Source organism: Pomacea canaliculata, linkage group LG2 (genome assembly GCF_003073045.1).
Source record: "Pomacea canaliculata isolate SZHN2017 linkage group LG2, ASM307304v1, whole genome shotgun sequence".
NCBI lineage: Eukaryota > Metazoa > Mollusca > Gastropoda > Architaenioglossa > Ampullariidae > Pomacea > Pomacea canaliculata.
Genome location: NC_037591.1, coordinates 37,289,537 through 37,307,380, shown reverse-complemented (window position 1 = coordinate 37,307,380; position 17,844 = coordinate 37,289,537). Strand labels below are relative to the sequence as shown.

Below are 17,844 nucleotides of genomic sequence, written 5' to 3'. Positions count from 1 at the left end.
GATGCGACATCTGAATCCGATTCTCTTTATATAATTTTTTTCATCATGAATACATTTTGAAAGAAGAAAGATTTTTGGAGATCAGTCCCATCCACTTAAACGCAACATTCTAAAAAGGGGCTGACTACAGCTAGAGCTATATAGCTCTATACTTTGTTTCTTATAAACATACCGGTAAATGTATAGGGGATGAATTCGCCATATGCTTACAATAGTGAGCAGCATTTGAACACAATATAGTCGACTCTAGTACGTAGTATATTTAAATGAATATTAAATTGTCAGCATCGTAGCGTGCATGATCGTAGGCCAATCAAAAGGTGAAAATACACTCAGACGTGTACAGGAATACATATAAATAAGTGCTGCTCAACTAATTAAATGTAACCATGCAGATGGAAAGCCTTTCTTAGTTAAATAAAAACTGTATATATATATAAAATAGTGACTTAATTATTTGTAAGAGTTATGTGACGATCCAAGGGTTAGAGTAGACGATGCCCTGTAATTATAGATAATATATCTATAGGTCCGTGTTTAGAAACTGCATGGAGTCTGCCGTTTTAATATTTTTATGTATTTTTTTAGATTTTCGAAAAATGAAAAAGACTGCTACAAGATAGAACAGTAACCAATTACAACAGTTGTTTAGATCAAAAACGAATAATCTCAAAAACACAAATCCTAGATCATTCGGGCTTTTCTATTTCTTCCTGTTAGTGCTGCTGTAAATACTCTTAACATGCTGACATAAAAACGCCGTGATCGTCTGCTTTACCGGAAGTTATGCTGACTAAACTAAAGTGCTTTGAGATAAACGTATTCTTAAATGAAAATGATAAATATTACTAGATAATAGATTCCATGTTAGTAAAAACATGAATGTATATTATTATTTAACATAAAATAAACATTTCAAAATCACCCCCGTATGATTGTCGTATCCACATCCGGTTCTAATGTAAACAAACGTATATCTATTATATATCACTTCGCCTGCGTGCTTGCTGTTGAACGCCCAGTAACGGCGTTGAAAGAAGTGGGTTTTTAAAGCAAACATAAATGTTACAATTTAGTTACAGCTAACTGCAGTGTATAAGCGTCTTTCTTTTCTCCACGTTACAGTAATCTACAGCTTTAACTCTGTTAACTTAATCGTTTACTTTCCACACAACACAGTTTAAAGAATGATAAATGTGCCTGTAATATGTATAAATGTTTCCATAAATTTAAGCCATCACCGATGAATAAAGTATCTTCAATCTGAACATTTAAAAAAAAAGCAAAGTAAAGAATCCAAAGATACAAAAGATATGCCAAATAAATTTTGTAAGCTTTTTTAAAATTTTACTTTTAAAATGTTTTTTATGCTACCAATCACACACTCAGAATTTACTTGTAGTCTATGTACTGCTTATCCAGCAATTATTTTTCCAGTAATCATATGAACACAAAATTTTACTACGTTTCATGTCCATTTTGGATGTGTACATTTGAAACAAATTGATTTTGCTTCAGGAAACTGCACTATGGCCTCTGAAAATATTGATATGATCACCAAGCGTCCAAGGACACCACATGATCAGTACACTTGTATGACAGAAGAGCAAATACACAACAATACAATAAATGGTGTAAGTAGATTTATAAGCTGGCATGCATTAGACATTTGTCACAGTGAGGTATTTCTCAGCTGTGAGGTTATATATATATATGTGTGTGTGAGAGAAAAATGCAAGCTGACAATGACATGAGAGAAGAAGGATTTTGTCAGGGTTATAGTTTACACAATGAAATGTGCATATGCTTTCAATAGTTGGTGATCAATGTTGACAAAGAAAAGACATTGTTTATTTGAAAATGTATTTACTGCTTTTACAAAGGCAAAAGCTTGAGACAAAGATTATTTTTAGTGAACATATATTTTTATTGGATCTTGTATAAAATAATAGGATCTGAATTTAGCTCTTTTCTTATATATATAGGCTCTTCAAATATTGCTTGCCGAATCTTAGGAAATGTCATTAAGACACATTGTCTGTGTAGTGGGACGAATATACATATGTTCAGTCAATACCATGCATGTTATTAATCCAGACTGAAACATAGTTAAAAAAAAAAAAATTTCAGAGTGATGCTAGGATTTCAAATTGGGTAGAATGCATTCAAGTCCATTCTGTTCCAGAAATATAGGAACACAATTTTATTCCTTTACCATTCAATGTATGGACCTCGTTAAGATGTCTAATGCTTGTAATATTAATAATATTAGGAAGTCTTAGATGAAAATGAACTTTTTTCAGAGACCAAATATGTTTTTTATGCCAGCAAAATCATTTGTAATGAAAATGGATTTTTTTCAGAGACCAAATAGGTTTTTTATGTCACAAAAACCACTTGTGATGTCTAAAAAACGTTACTGTATGGACCGTTATGCCACAAATACTAGCCAGTATCTATTCAGGGAACAACCTCGGTCTTACCCTAAGTGCTGGATTGGTGATCTGTGGCAACAACAGCCTTCAGAGCAGCACAACACTTGTCGTCTGGGAGCCTCTCTTCGCTGGGGCCCAGAAAAGAATGGTTTGATTTGCCTCATTACATTTTCAGAAAGCATAAAAAATGTATAGTTAAAAAGTAAGCTTAAATAGAAGACTGAGATAAAGGAATAAGGTGAATGTCCTGGGTGTTGTTGTGTGCACTTCTGTATCTGGAAATGTGAGCGTTGGGTGGGAGGTGCTTTTTATAAAATGAGGACATCATATATCACAGATTTAAGAAATCATTGATCTATCCCATTAACATAGGATTTATTTAGGAGATACAGTGAACTTTCATGCCAAACACAATATTTATTTAGTGTTTATGACTTTTTTAATCTGGATTTTCTTCTTTTACAATTTAACATGTCAATTGTTCCATTCATTAAAATAATGAATAGTCAGCTTTGAAAATAATTTAAGAAAATGCTGTTTCACTGATTTCAGGTTCAAGAACTTATAGCCACTTTGTTGGAGAAGATACACACCGCTATCTCAACATTGACGTGTATTGTCGCCCTCCAACTAATTTGGTAGGATTAGTTGTTCAGAAACATGGAAGACCTGGGAGAAGCTACTATGACCAACGACATCCTCGTGAGTTTAACATGTTGCAGTTTTTGTATCAGTGTGATAAAATTAACCAATAATCTTATAATTGAAGCAGAGTGTGGTAATACAAAACCCACCATTTCTCTGATATCAGATTGTGCTTTGTGCATACACATATTCATGAAAATTATGTGCAGGATCCTTGAGGGTGAGGCTGAACAAAAAATATTCCTACATGAATTTATAGAGTACTGTATATCCTTTGTGAATCAGGCTATGATGTGTGCATCTATGCATCAAAATTATGTATGAGATACCTGATGGTGTAGTTGAAAAAAAAATTAAGTAGCATCTTTATAGAGTGGAAGACTGTATTGGACAACCATTTTCAGATTCAGCTACATGGTTTGGATCCAGCCACATACTGAACCAAACTGACATCTTGCAAGATATTAGGCCCAAAACTTTGAAAGAGCATCAGATGAGTTCTGAAGCAGAGAAAACAAAGATGATATGGAGACATGGTAAATGGCCAGAATTTTCAGAGTATGTGGATCGATATACTTTGCATTCCAAAGATGAACCAGAGTTGACTTCGTAAGTTGAACAGGTTATGTGTTCATTGTCTGTGGTGAATTTCTCCTTCACTAGATAAGCATAGGTGACACAAGATCCAAGCTGAACAATATTCATTGGGCTTGTACTTAGTTCTGCTACATCTTATTACATTTTCCTTGTTTGAGCCATGTACACAACACATTAGTGCAGAAAGTGGTGTGTGGTCTGGTTTACGGCCAGACAGCACTATTGTAGCAGGAGCATTTATTTGGAACAGCATGTACTGTTGACAGTCCACTGTTTCCCTGCACCCCTTTCCTTCCCTTGGCTAAATGAGGTGAGAGACCCTGAAACAGGCAACGTAGCACCCAAGATTTTTTAAATTATAAATAGCAGGCAAAATGTAGTGCCTGCAACAGAACACCCAGTAGTGTGGATCACGATTTTAGTAATGTGAACAAATTCACCTTAATGCAATAACGATAAAAATTGTGCAGCCTGGACCCAGTGTCTTTTTTTTTTTTTTATAAAAAACTTCATATTAAAATACACAAGCATACATAATCTTTGCAGCTGTTAGTAGTCTTAGTACCGAAGTTCTTTGACTGTTTAATGTAGATATTACCAATTTGTAGGTAATTTGCACATTTATACAGCGTTAATGGAGTAATTTGTATACAGTTTTAAGTGAAATGATTAGGAGAGGAAATTTGTGCTTATATTGTTTAAAAAAAAAAAAAAAAGCAAATAGAGCAGTTTGAAAAAGCATGATTAATAGTCTTCATCTATTGCTACATATTTTGAATTTTCACTTTTAATAAATATCTATTTTGATACACTTTGTTGAAAAAAAATTTCATTATATTGCTGTTTCTAAACATTAAAACATTTCTACAGAGTTTTTAACAATTGCTATATCTCTTTTTTTTAAAGCCTTTAACTAAGTTTATAAACTTTGCTTTACTTTATGCTGTACAATAAAAAAAAATTTAATCTTTGTTTTTTTTCTTGCAGGTTTGAACGCAACAAGAGACATATTCTTGAAGCTAATTAATTATTGCCCTGTTTTGGGCAGGTTTAACAAGGGCATCTGAATAAATTCACATACATCAAGTGACGTGATGTCAGCACATAGAAGACATTAAAAAAAGTTGCCATACTCTATATACCCTTTTGCAATCTCTAGGGAGTATAAATTTTACATACCTTATCTGTGCAGAGGTCTTCTTGAATATTTCCTGTGGTTTTATTTAACTTGTATTAGACCCTGGTTTTATTATGAAATTTTTAACACCCCCAAATTAATGATTGTACCGTAATTTTTTTTTAAACTATATCCAGTAGTTTGGTAGTTAGAGGACTCTGTAAAAATTTTCTTTTATTTAGGTCTTTTGTTTACTTTTTCTGGTGTTTTTCAATATACATCTTGAATGTAATTTTTCAAGTGCCTTGAACATTGATTTTTTGTTGTTGCTGCTTTAGCAGATGCATACTGAAACTTAATATCACCTACAATACCAGGATAAATTTGTTTATAAATGAGCACAGGAATCTGATGTATAGCAAGATTCAACAGTTATGCAAGTTTTGTGTTGACCATCCTCACTTCTATCCCGATTTTTTTGAGACATGAAAAAAAAAATCTTTCAACAGGTGAAAATTGTGATGTGCATTTTTGTGTTAACTGCAGATGGCACGCAAGTAAATGTATTCCATACTTTAAAAAAACAAAACAAAAAACAAAAAACAAAATCCCCATTGTTTTATTCCTTTTCCTACTCGTGTTCCTCTGCAGTAAAACATTTTTTAAACTACCTTTTTGAATTGTATAGATTTTATATAAATTGACAAACTTGTGTCTGCTCTAGAATTTGAGAATATGTAGCCTATGAATAAACCACTGGTTTCTTTAAGTAGATGATAAACCATAGTGCTATGTCATCTAAATTGCATTCCTGTAATAAACTAAATAGTACCTTTAGAACAGGGATGCACAACCTACGGCCCGCGGGCCATATCCGGCCCGTGACGCGGTGCCATCTGGCCCGCGAAACTTCTGCCCACAGTGCAGGAAATCGGCATGTTAGTAATAAAAGAAGACCTTAAAAAAACGAAAAAAAAAGGAAGAAGTATTTATCCCCATGTAGGGGCATCTCAATCTTTTTTTTGATGGACGAACATTTCGATTCAGTGCTCCGACTTGGTGTCTCTACGATGCAGCCGGACATTCAGAAGTTGGTTTCGGGAAAACAACTTTAAATATCCCACTAATTACTACATAATTAATGATAAGTACAACTTGTTTCTAATAAAAAATGGTATCTGCTCTATTTTTTTGTATTTTTGCGGTGAAGTGGCCTGCGACACGGCTGTCCGAAATGGATATGGCCCGCAGGCCGAAAAAGGTTGGGCATCACTGCTTTAGAAGATAAGGCGGCAATAATTTATTAAGACATATCCAGACTGTGTCAATAATTAAAACAGTTTATGAGATTTCAGCTTAATCTCTCCAACACATGCATACACAGACATACACCACTTGAGAAAATATGTGATTCTGTATTTGTATATTCACTGAGATTTTCTTTCCGCAAGTGGCGCACAAGCCCTCCCAAATTTTAATACCAACTCTAGTTGTCTGTAGGAGATAGCAGTATCAATGATTGACTGCTGGAAATCCAATTGCTTGGGTCTAATCATCCTCGATGAGCTTCTAGTTCATTACTTCAGAACAAACGGGAGGAAAAAATGATGACTTCAAATTCAATGTAAATCTGTTGCTCAGAAAGATGAGATTGTGTGAAATGGAACAAATATTATAGTTATATGTTTGTGTTTCTCCCATAGTCCAGTGCAATATTTAGCTTGAGAATAAAATAAAAAAACATTTTAAACCATGGCAAAAATTTCCAATAATAGGAAGTCTTTCTATAAAATGCCTAATGAAACCTAGTGCTGCACGCAAAACTTGTAGCGCCATACTACAACAACAAACACAATTTTTAGACATGAAATTTCAGCTAAACATGTATGCATAACAACCACGTAAGTAGCAGCAATGAAGAGAGGCAATTGGCACAGTTTCAACAATTATCACTAGAGTTCCAAAAACATGTGGTGCACTCAAAAGACTAACTTCACATATACACATTGACTGTAGAGCAAAACTTTGATCAATCCATGACAGCATGTAAACATACAGACTTTTTCTTCCTTCATGATTTGCATGCACATTCACAACCATGCCAATGAAAACATGGCACTTTTAGAGAAAAGTGTTCCAGCAGAAAGATGATCTTTGCTTTACACTTAATGTTTATCAAAATAACTGAATATAGGTTTGTCCAAAAAACGCTCATTACAACTGTTTCCTTCCAAGAATTGGTACAGTCAACTTTGTTAATGTCAAAAGCATTCTTAATCACAGCGTAAGCTGTTACTTCTAGATCTCTTTTTCAATTTCATTTACCAAGCTTTGGATATAAACAAATTATAGCTCAAATATATTAAATGCTAAATGAAACTTGGACTTGATCTATTTCCACAACCCAGATAAGAAATTTTATTTCTAAACATGTCTCTCTTGTATGAAATATGATTTTGAAGCTTTTGGGAACTAGCAGTTCTCAATGAACAGAACCTGGTAACTTGGAAAAAAGTTTGTTCTAGGATTAGCCTCTAACTTTTGGTCCAGATAGCAGATATAAAAAAGAGCGACTGATCTATTTATATGAAGAAATGTGAAGTTGTGCATGTTTTACACCACCAAATTAAGAATCCCCCCCGTCTTAATACTTAATAGACATTCTTATGCTACGACAATTGGACAGAAACAAACTGATATACAGAGCATTTGATTTGCTACACATGGAAATGCCAAGACAAACTGGAATGGTGGCTGTAGTCTTGAACACCTGCTCTGTTCAGTTTGCAAAAAATAATCCATACCAAATGGAAGATAAAAAGAACTCGTGTTAAAATGGTTATGCTAAAATTTGAAGATGGGACCAATTAGTACACACAAATGTTTAAAATGGTTGCATAAATTTAAAGTTCAGATGACTGTTGTAACAGCTTTGAATGTGTCCTCAACGGAATAAACGTAGTAGGATCAGCATTCAAAATATGGATTTAATTAATCTAAACTACAAAAATGCCTTTAAAAAAATTAAGCTAATAGAAATGTAGTCTGAATAAGCACTTCACCCGTTACATCTTGAACAGATCTCAATCAGTCCTGCACTCAAAAACATACATACTACCCTGACTCAATTGTTTTTCACTCTAAACATGAAAAACAACAAAGTTAAAAGCATGCTAATACTTCACAATTTCAGCCTGAAATAAATGACATGTTCTGGGGCTCTTAAGTAAAGAAAAATAAGCACAGTAATAAAAAAAAAAAAAAGGAAGAAAAAAGTTAAAGTAAAAATATGCAAGAAAATGAAAGAATACCCAAAATTTCTAAGTCTCTTTTTATAACAGGTGCATAACAAAAAGAAAATGAAGCACACATGTGTAATACTGAAGTTATTTGACAATAATCTCTTATCACAGATCAATGTGCACTTGCCATCTCAATGATCTATTACACTAATGCAATTTTTAGACATCCATTAAAAGTTTAAGTATGCTATCACTTGGAACCTGATTATGGGCAGTGAAAATAAAACTATTTGGAAAACAGATTTTAAAAAGAGGCAACAACTTTTTTGTCATCATCTGGAAGGATTTCCAATTCAAGCAAAACAACTGTGCAAATGAATAATTTTTCCTTCATGATATACTGAGATTGTACTTTATATATCATATTTATGCTAAAAAGACATTAAGTAGCTTTTAAGATTCTGAAATGTTGAAATCAATGATCATGACACTGCATGGCATGTGGAAAAAAACAAAAAACTATGGAACTATTAACACCATTTTAAGAGTATAGAATAATAATATTTTACAAACCTAAGATACTTCTTACACGTGAAAATTAATCTAACGGTGCAAATTAAGCTCTGACGATACTACAAAAAACTAAAAGTTTTTTAAGTTAGAGAACAGAAACCAAGTTAAATGTACTGTTCTGGGTCACAACAGATAGTTTGAGCACATGTATTACAGGCATCACCTATTGATCCACTCGCTTAAGGCAACAATTGAAGTTGAAATCACAAAGTACCACAATGAACAAACATCAGGTTTGGAGTGTGAAGCAGCTGGAACAATTAAAACACTATCCAGGATTCTTGACTGGAATCCTCAGGGGAAGAGGAGAATTGAGAGACCAAAGAAGACTAGGAGAGGAACAGTAGAAAGCGAGGCAAAGGACGCTGGAACCACATGGGCCCCACTGAAGGGAGCTGCCCAAAACCGTGTCTGCGGGCGAGGTGTTGTTGCGGCCCTATGCTCTTCAAGGAGTAACAAGGGCTAAACTAATCCAGGATTAAGAGGTTAATGTAAAGATAGTTCCTTAACTTTTGAGTCATTAGAGAGAGGACCATGGGGGTGTCCATCTCCTCACCCTTGCTACAACCCTCTATGGATCCTGGAACTATTCCCGACAGCTGGGTCAACTGTGTAAAGCCACTAGCAAACCTCCAGTTTGGACGCCAGTGCTCTAACTACTTGACTACCTGCTTCCCAAAGCAGTTAAACAAAACTGTTTATATTGACTACAGATTTTTTTTTAGCTATACATTTTGGTATTTCCCTTTTTTTAAAGAATTTTTTTTCGAATTGTTGTCATAGCCAAGTAATTGTCTCCTGCCACTTTGCAAGTATTTGTATCAATCTAGCTGTACTGTTTTAAAATGCTGTTACTGTTTTGCTGTTGATAAAATAAATAAAATTCAAGAATTTTTTTTTATAAATTAAAGCATATGAAATTACTACAATTATATATTTTCTTAGATAATTCTTGTTGTGGACTCTTCTGCCTTATTGTGAGCAAGGCTTGTGTCTGAAACATTTCTTTACAAATGTATCTGAAAAAATATTTGCACAACTTAAAAAAAAAAAGATTTCCCATGCCCACACTGGCACTTTTTAATTAAAATAAAGTTCTCAATATACAAAAGCTTGCTTTATACAATTCATTACAGAAAATAATAAACAAAGACCAGTGAAATACTGAAGACCAAAGAAGCCGTAAAGTCAGCAAGGACAAGTAAACTTCTATTGGCTACAAAGAATCTTTATACATATATATGAAATTGAATCCGAGGGAATAAGGATTGCATATATTATGTGAACTAAAACTCTTTAGTTTAAAAGGCATATTTCTGAGTTTGTAATCATTTATACCAGCATCTTTCTTTTAAAAATAAACTAGACAAAAAAAAAAAAGTTATTTATATAGAATTAGTTTGATGCAAAAGGATATATATACTTTGAAAAAACCCAAAACCCACATTGCTATGATTTCTAAAACATGATTTTGTAGTCACGAATCATGTGCTGATAGTTTGGCACAAGCACAAAAATCTAGGATAACATGATTTCCAACTTACACATTAAGGCTAGCTGCAAATCATGCAGCAAAATGCTTCTGTTGCATGTTAATATCTTGACAGATACAAAGTTTTTCAAGAAATAATGTCGCTTGATAAGTAACTATGCATAATGAGCTTTTAAAATCTTGCACAAGCAACAGTACTTGTTAACTTAATAAGTGTTCTGTTTCTCCCTGGCTGCCTTTGCTGTTTACTCCAAATGCTTTCTTATTTCTTCTTCCTTTCTTCTTGACACCGGGGACAAAACCACTTTCCTTTAGGTTTAGTGGTGAGCCCAACACAAGCAAAATGGAACCATTCAATTGGGCACTGAAAAAAAAAAACAACAAAAAACAATGACTTAGTGAGATCCTGATTTGTAATCAAGTATTTTAAAAGCCTACAACAATATACTGTGAATAACATCAATGCATGAATAAATTTTAAAACACACCATCTTCCTTTCTACTATTCGTAATTCTGTTATTTAATGAACTTATTTTTCAATGCTATTAAGTTAATCCATGTCAAAGTGTGTATGTCATGTTTCTCCCACCTCAGCTTTTCTGAGCATTAGAGCAAGTTTGCTATGAGTAAGTTATGGTCACTACCTATGTCTATCCCTTCCCTTTTAACTCTGACATCCTGAAGTCTGCCTCCATTTGCCATTAATGATAATGTGGTCTGACTCTCTGTGCTGCCATCAGGTGCATCCAAGCCACTTTATGAATCTTCTTATGTCGAAAAATTGTTCCTCCAATTACAAGGTTATTTTCTTTGCAAAAACCATGCGATCTGCTGCCATTGTTAGTTATATACCCTATACCTTCCTTTCCCATGGTTCCTCCATTCTTGCTCCTAGTACTGAAATCTCCCTGTGCTATGATCACATAATGGGTAGGAATGTTTTCCACTGCTACCTTTAAGCTGTTGTAGAAATCTTTGTCCTCTTCATCTGTGGGTGCATAGCAGGTCAGGATGAAAAGATTGATGAATCTGTAGTTGTGCCTGGTATACAGGTGTTTGCTGATTGGTTTCCATTCCAATAGGGAGTTCTTGTTTTGTTTAGGGAGTGAACAACCCCTTCTCGGTGTTGGTCGTCATTCCTTCCAGACCACAAAATATTTACAAGACTACTCTTTCCTTGGTCTCTCCAATGTGCTTTTGTAATTCCAAGATCAAGTTGGTATGCATACATTTCTTGGAGGGGCTGTACGAACTTTCATGTTCTCACATTCCAGCAACCAATAGTAATGACTTTTTTAGGTGAAAGCAAGTCAACTGTCAGATTGGGAACACCCTTGCAGTTTTGATTCCCCGCCATCATAATTCCAGTTACCTGGTCTGCTTTCTCACTGTCACCATTTGATAGGGTATCTCTTGTTTCAGTTTCCATAACCATATGTTTTTTATAGGAATGAGTTGTTCATCCATTGCCCAAACTCTTGTAACCTGGAGGACCTGTGGATCACCCTTAGTCTGATCTCTAACCCTCGATCCATGGGTGACATTGCCAGGAACTAATGCTCTCGTCAGTACAGTTCTAAGGGTTGTTAGGACATGCAAGCCCCCTGATCATGGCAAGATGGTGGTCCAAACACAAGTCAAATGTCTATGGCAAGATTGAAGATGTTCTAAAAAAAAGAAATGTTTCTTCCCTTCAGATTGAATCCTAGCTTGTTCTGGCAAACATTTCTTAGCCCGACGTATCAAAAATAATATTAAAAAATATTATTCTAATAAAGGATAACAGGCTAGGGATTTTTAATGATGGTCTTATTGATGGCCTTGGAACTTCAAGCAACATAGGAGCAGAGTGCTGAAGCTGTATCTTTCGCTTATGTGGATCATTCCTGCCATTATAAATTTGTTTTTGGATCTGTTACTACTAAGGAAACAAATGATCTGTATATAAGATGATAGTCACAGAGGAATATTAAGAACAGCAAATACAAGAGTACAAGCATTTCAATATCTTATTACACTGATGCATGCACATCAACTATTGAATTGACTAAACTCATTAAAAAAAAAGTGGTTTATCCTAAGTTAACAATAAAATCTCTTGAAAAGTAGGAGAAATCAATGCATGAATTGGCAGGTACCCCTGATAATTCTAAGTACACTATAAACAGCACAAGCTTACATCAGGATTATCACAACCAATCATTTCTCCATAGGACACCTGATGACAAAGACAGTATGTTGGTTCATTTGGGTCTACAGGCATGTCCAGGACGTCTGATGGGTGAGACATCAAATGTGTAAATGCTGGCAGAGGCGCTTCTTCTTGTGGTCTGAAATAACAGCAAAATTTTACCTTAAAAAAAAAAAAAAAACAACCAAAAATAAACAAACAAAATTGATAAACAATTGTTACAACATTTTGTAACACAATAAAGCACATAAATTCTAATGTTTAAATGCAATTTTCAGTGTTCTTAGACGGCTTATAACTTCCTTATTGTGATCCCATTTTAGGTCTAAAAAATGATATATAAACATTGTTTCTACTATGACTACCTCCCCATGGCAACTTAAAACTGATGGTTTGTGCTCTCCTATGGCATGACAACTATTATTGCTCAGCATGTTAATATATCCACAAGTAACAGGAATTCCACCCCTACATACTGTGTTTGTCCTTTCTTCTTTTTCCTCTTGGGAATTTCATCTTCAAAATCATCCTTCTGTGATTTTCTTTTTTTCTTGTCCTTTTCATTCTCTGGGGGAAAAACAACAACCCAATAGTTACACATTTAATGGATTTAATGTAAAACCAGATGATTTTAACATATTTTTTCCCCAACAAAAACTCAAGGCACAGTACAATGCCAGAGCATGTCTGAAATGAAAAGGCAAAACAATAAATGCAGGGACAGAAGAAAGATGTGGACAGGGGGTTCTAATAATTAGGAGAGGTATAAATGAAATAGGTGAATGGTTTATATGAATGGTGAATGGTTTCCACCAATGGATAAAATCTGGGACAACTGAAGCCACTAGGAACTTTCATGACTTACTTTTCTTGCCTGATGTTTCTGTACTGTCATGGTTACCAGAATTTTTGTCTTTCAGATCTGCTTCAAATCGAGCCAAATCTGCATCCAATTTTCTTATATGTTTGTCCACCTGAACTTACCAGGAAAAAAAAAAAAAGTAAACTTGACAAAAGACTAATTTAAAAACCATACTTCTATTCTCTAAAACAGTACATTTATTGTGGCTAAGTTTCACAATTAACATTTAACATTCTGGATTTTATAATGACTGCCAACCAATGACTTAATATTGCTCATAAAATTACATCAGAGTATACGCTAATCAATCAACCTAGCTGCTGGTGCTGCAATGCTCTTAGAGGTTTTACTTACCAGTCAGTGCACCCTTGATTTATAGCTAGCAATCCGTGAGAAGCTCTAAATGTTTACACTATGTGAAAAATAAAAGCTTATAGGAATAATGGTTCTTTGGTCTTGGTTCTTTGTACTTTTGAGACAGTCGGGTGAATGCAGAGCATTGGCTTTGTTTCTACTCCAGAAAGTTCTATTCCCCCTCTACTCCTAAAAGTGATTGTTGAGTTGACTTCTCTGACAATGACTGCCACATTGAAGCATGCAGTTGCCCAGTTTATGCTTTGTTAATGTTTGCAACCTTATCCTGTGTCAGCATGCTCCATTTTGCAAAATTTTTTAATCACTGTACTCTGGTTCTAAATTTTAAGGCATGATTGCCAACTCCAGTGCTTTGATGAAGATACTCCTCCCCACCAACTTTTGAGACTGATAGCTCTCATGCAAGATGGCTCTGTGAGGTCACAACATGGCAGCCTACTTGAACCATCCTAGTTTTTGATGTGAATGTAAAAATTATTATTCTGTGTTCTCAAAACTTTGAGCAAAAGTGATTTATATGTCAATTTCCATCATTTCTCCCCAACTTGTGTTTTGATTTCTTATGTCTTTTTAAAGATGTTTTTTCATTTCCCATAGAAGTGACAGGTTAAGAAAGAGGTAAACAACATTTTTTAAACAAAATCCTTCAAGAGGATAAATAATTTTCACCAACCAGTTCATATGTTTGCATGGCCAGCTGCACCTTATCATCGCCATACTCTCGGCCTTTAGAAAAAAGCTGCTGAATAGTCCCAAGTTGTTGTCTACGTTTTTCTGAAGACAGGGATCGCACTTTGTGGAGATAATCACCTGCTAGCCTGTCAACTTCCTGTATGAGATCTGTGAGACAGAACACTTGTATGACAGCCGGATATCATCTTGGCCATTACATTCATTTTGAAAAAAGTGAACAATCAAAACAGGTTTTGTTAGTAAACAGGGTTGTTTTGCCTAGCAAGATTCTTATAATGAAAGCAATATAAAAAATATACTTCAACAATCAACAATATTATAGACCATTTATATCTGCCACAGCAGACAGACCCTCATACAATTACACTGCAGATGTGATCAAAATTCATTTACACACAGTAGAGTTCAAAAGTCACACATTCAGAAACAACAAAAGACAGCCTCAATATGTTGGTCCTTCATGCAGTCAGCCAGCTGTCCCTTGACTGGCACATGTCGCTGTGGGAAGCACATGGATAGACGTGGCAGCTGACAGGGCTAGCCACTCTTCCTATTTTGGGCGATAGCGAGCAGGTCATGTAAAGGATGACCCCTCTTTGACATTTGAAAGCCAGTTGCCTTGGAGGATAGTCTTTGACAAGGTGTCATGCCAGGTCACATGGCCAAAGAAGTACATCTTACATTGCCTGACTGTTGAAAGTAGAGGTTTCTTGTGTCCTACAAGTGTAGCAATCTACTTGCTTAAACAGCTCTGTTACTAATTATAATCCTCTGAACGGAATTGAACTAACTGAGGACTCCTTCAATCTCCTTCAAAAACATGATACTTCAATCAAATTTGCAGAAAAGTCACGTTTTGAAACAAGAAAGCCTCAGGTAGGGCCACAATATCTATGCCTGAGGGTGATCTTTGCTTCTGAGCACTTAAGCTGATCTTAAACGGTGGCTTTTTTCTTGAGGCCATGCCATGCCAGATTCTGGCTGTACCAAACTGGGACTCCATTTTAATCTTTATCCCTCCCCTTGGCCTGACAAAGAGCATTGAGGATTTCTCTATTGACCAGCCTCTTGTCATGGGCAGAGCACATGAAGAATACAGACTTCTTTTTATTAAGAACTGCTTTTAAGTTCTGGCTCACTCAAGGTTTATTGTGTGTGTACAGCGCAAACTGCTTTGATCAAATGAAGCAATCTATACATAAAGAGAAAGAGAGAGGAGATGGTTCTGACCAAGTTGTCGAGATGAGGGCACGCATAAAAAAAGATGTGCCAGTTGGTACACTTGACACAGCCTTATAAGCTCTCAACACTGTCTGCAATTCAACACTAGGAGGAATGCACTGCTCGGCACACTTTTCTAAACATGGGTTTGTAAACTGGTACAAGATATACACTTCTTCATTTTGTGTTAGACAATAGTGATCAATTCATGTAAATTGCCTTAGACAAACACATCACTTGTACTGTTATCTAAAAAAATAAACCAACCGAAACAGTTTTTTCATACCTTGTGTTCTCTGGTCTAAATCTCTCATTAAGTTGAAATTTCTTTGTAGTTCAGTGGGCAGTGATTCCAGACCTGATTGAAAAGAATCATACTTGAAATCTGACCATAATGAAATGTTAATATAAATGTATTTATATACTGATTATAAGAAAATCAAAAGAATAAGGAACAAACCTGCCAGACCCAGCAGAAGAGAGTCCAGTGATAGTTACTTCAACCAACATGCACTGTTTTAAATACCATGTAGCACTTAGTTACAAATCGGGGTTAGTATTTAGAGTGAGAAATAGGACTAAGGTTATGGTATTGACTGGACTAAGCAGCCAATGTCATGTCACATGATTTCTCTTTCCCCTGCCCCATCATCTGTGCTTCTAAGTTGATTGGACCATCTGCTGATGGCTTCAGTAATGCAAATTTATTCTATAGTTAATTTTCAGCCAATAAAACTCACCAGAAAACCTTACTTTAAATGCATACCAAATGGGCATCTCTTGCCAGCACCAAATATTTCTTAGTATCCCATAGATCACAGGTCTTTTGCCCCAAGACCATATCGCCCCGCAGCGTAAGTCAAATCATTCTAGCTATGTCCACATCATCCCAACACTGAAAAGCCGAATTGTCCCTGGCCCAAAGTGCAAATCTATCACTGATGACACAAGTAGCTATTAACATTACCAAAAGAGCCATACATTGTTTGAACAATATGATACTCAGCTGCCTATTTAAAACAAAGCTAATATATTTAACCACCATTACTAAACATACATGCAGAGAATGTGCCTCACAATGGTTACTATCATCCCAGGCTCAAAAGGATTTGGGTGATCAAGGTGACCATGGGGTGACATTAAATGCAAATCTCCAATTAAAGAATAACAATTCTCAAAATAAAATCGAGACTAAATTGACAGCCAGCATTATGTGGCCAGAGTACATCTGTCAACTCAATCGCCCTAGAATGATATGCAATGATTACATTGATTTCTGCGTTTTCTTATAGTGCAAAAATTTACTGTATTGTCAACACTGTGAACATTATATAAATAAAATAAAGTGGATTTATTCAGCACATTTTTCAAAATTCTTTTTTCAGGGGGATTCCCAACTGTCAACCGTAATGTCACTACTGTAGCAAGATATGCTTTAAGCTAAGTTAATACCCAAACAGAGACACCTCTGCATATAATAATGTGGACATATAGCACATGATGTTAATAGCTACTTGTGTCATTGGTGATTAATTCGTCTTTTGGGCCTGGGATGATATGGACATGCTGGGATGATCTGACTCAGGCAGTGGAGTAATATGATCTTAGAAATTACCAGCTCCCATCCCATACATACATCATTTCATACCATATCCCTTTCAAAATAAAAATGCGCACATATCTGAGGAAAAATTATATGTCAATGTAAACTTTTGGACGTACCTTTATTAAAATATGCTTTCAATTATTTGCTCAGTAAGCTAAATTTGGATCTTTTAACATTAATATGTTCAAAATGCACTAATATATCGTGATGCACTGTTTATTTAGATTACATAAAAATTATTAGTTTTGAAGCAAATTAACTAATACACAGTTGTTTTCGATGCTTCGTCGTCTCACGAACACATCAGTAGTCACTATTAAATGTAAGTGTAGTAAGCATAGATAACACTATCTCAATATCGTCATGAAAGTTATAAAATATTATGAAAGGCTGTCGGTTAATTTCTTGATGTAAGTAAATATTAAACAGAATTAAGGCGAAAATTTGTCAAAGCTTTTATTTAGGAAAAAATTTTGAGTAACAGGCGATGCAAGATCTGTCTCTTTAAATCCTACAAATAGCCCTCGAACCCCGCGCCAAAAGTGTATCAATCATTTTCCTCGAGATAAAAAAAGCAACTAAAATAAATTTGTCGCGCAAGTAGTTTCTCGGCATTGTTTAAACTCCCTCGCATAAGCACAGATGAATTCATAGATAAACAGAAAAAAATATAACACTTACTATCGAGGTATTGCTCTAGATACATTGCTGTCGCCATTTTCAGTGTTTGTGGAGAAAAACTTTGAGTCACGTGGTCACAATAAAAAAAAAAAATGTTTATATACTCTCTACCA

The 17,844-nt window shown here is 35.0% G+C and overlaps 2 protein-coding genes across 3 annotated transcripts; one reads left to right on the top strand and one right to left on the bottom strand.

Moving 5' to 3' along the window:
- Positions 1-61: 61 nt before the first annotated feature.
- Positions 62-5,465, top strand: LOC112556670. Of its 2 annotated transcripts, none has more exons than XM_025225879.1 (6): positions 62-174; positions 1,519-1,634; positions 2,364-2,583; positions 2,988-3,137; positions 3,485-3,689; positions 4,665-5,465. In XM_025225879.1, exons 2-6 carry the CDS (start codon positions 1,530-1,532, stop codon positions 4,702-4,704), a joined length of 720 nt encoding a protein of 239 aa, XP_025081664.1. In that variant the 5' UTR covers positions 62-174; positions 1,519-1,529; the 3' UTR covers positions 4,705-5,465. The 2 variants fall into 2 exon arrangements, with proteins under 2 accessions (XP_025081664.1, XP_025081663.1); XM_025225878.1 differs by lacking the exon at positions 62-174 and adding an exon at positions 538-1,039.
- A 727-nt stretch (positions 5,466-6,192) lies between these two features.
- On the bottom strand, positions 6,193-17,825 carry LOC112556633 (inhibitor of growth protein 4-like). Its single transcript, XM_025225807.1, has 7 exons — positions 17,732-17,825; positions 15,731-15,802; positions 14,204-14,370; positions 13,159-13,267; positions 12,770-12,860; positions 12,282-12,432; positions 6,193-10,465 (listed from the first exon to the last, which is right to left on the bottom strand). Exons 1-7 carry the CDS (start codon positions 17,766-17,768, stop codon positions 10,364-10,366), a joined length of 729 nt encoding a protein of 242 aa, XP_025081592.1. The 5' UTR covers positions 17,769-17,825; the 3' UTR covers positions 6,193-10,363.
- Between the last annotated feature and the right edge of the window lie 19 nt (positions 17,826-17,844).

Excerpts from the sequence above, each read along its gene's own strand:
- LOC112556670 (XM_025225879.1), top strand. The coding sequence starts at position 1,530 with ATGGCCTCTGAAAATATTGATATGATCACCAAGCGTCCAAGGACACCA. Across the intron at positions 2,584-2,987 it reads CTGGGGCCCAGAAAAGAATG|GTTCAAGAACTTATAGCCAC; the intron begins GTTTGATTTGCC and ends CACTGATTTCAG. Across the intron at positions 3,138-3,484 it reads CTATGACCAACGACATCCTC|ATTCAGCTACATGGTTTGGA; the intron begins GTGAGTTTAACA and ends AACCATTTTCAG.
- LOC112556633 (XM_025225807.1), bottom strand. The coding sequence starts at position 17,768 with ATGGCGACAGCAATGTATCTAGAGCAATACCTCGATA. Across the intron at positions 13,268-14,203 it reads CCATGCAAACATATGAACTG|GTGGACAAACATATAAGAAA; the intron begins GTTGGTGAAAAT and ends TGGTAAGTTCAG. Across the intron at positions 10,466-12,281 it reads TTGGTTGTGATAATCCTGAT|TGCCCAATTGAATGGTTCCA; the intron begins GTAAGCTTGTGC and ends TTTTTTTTTCAG.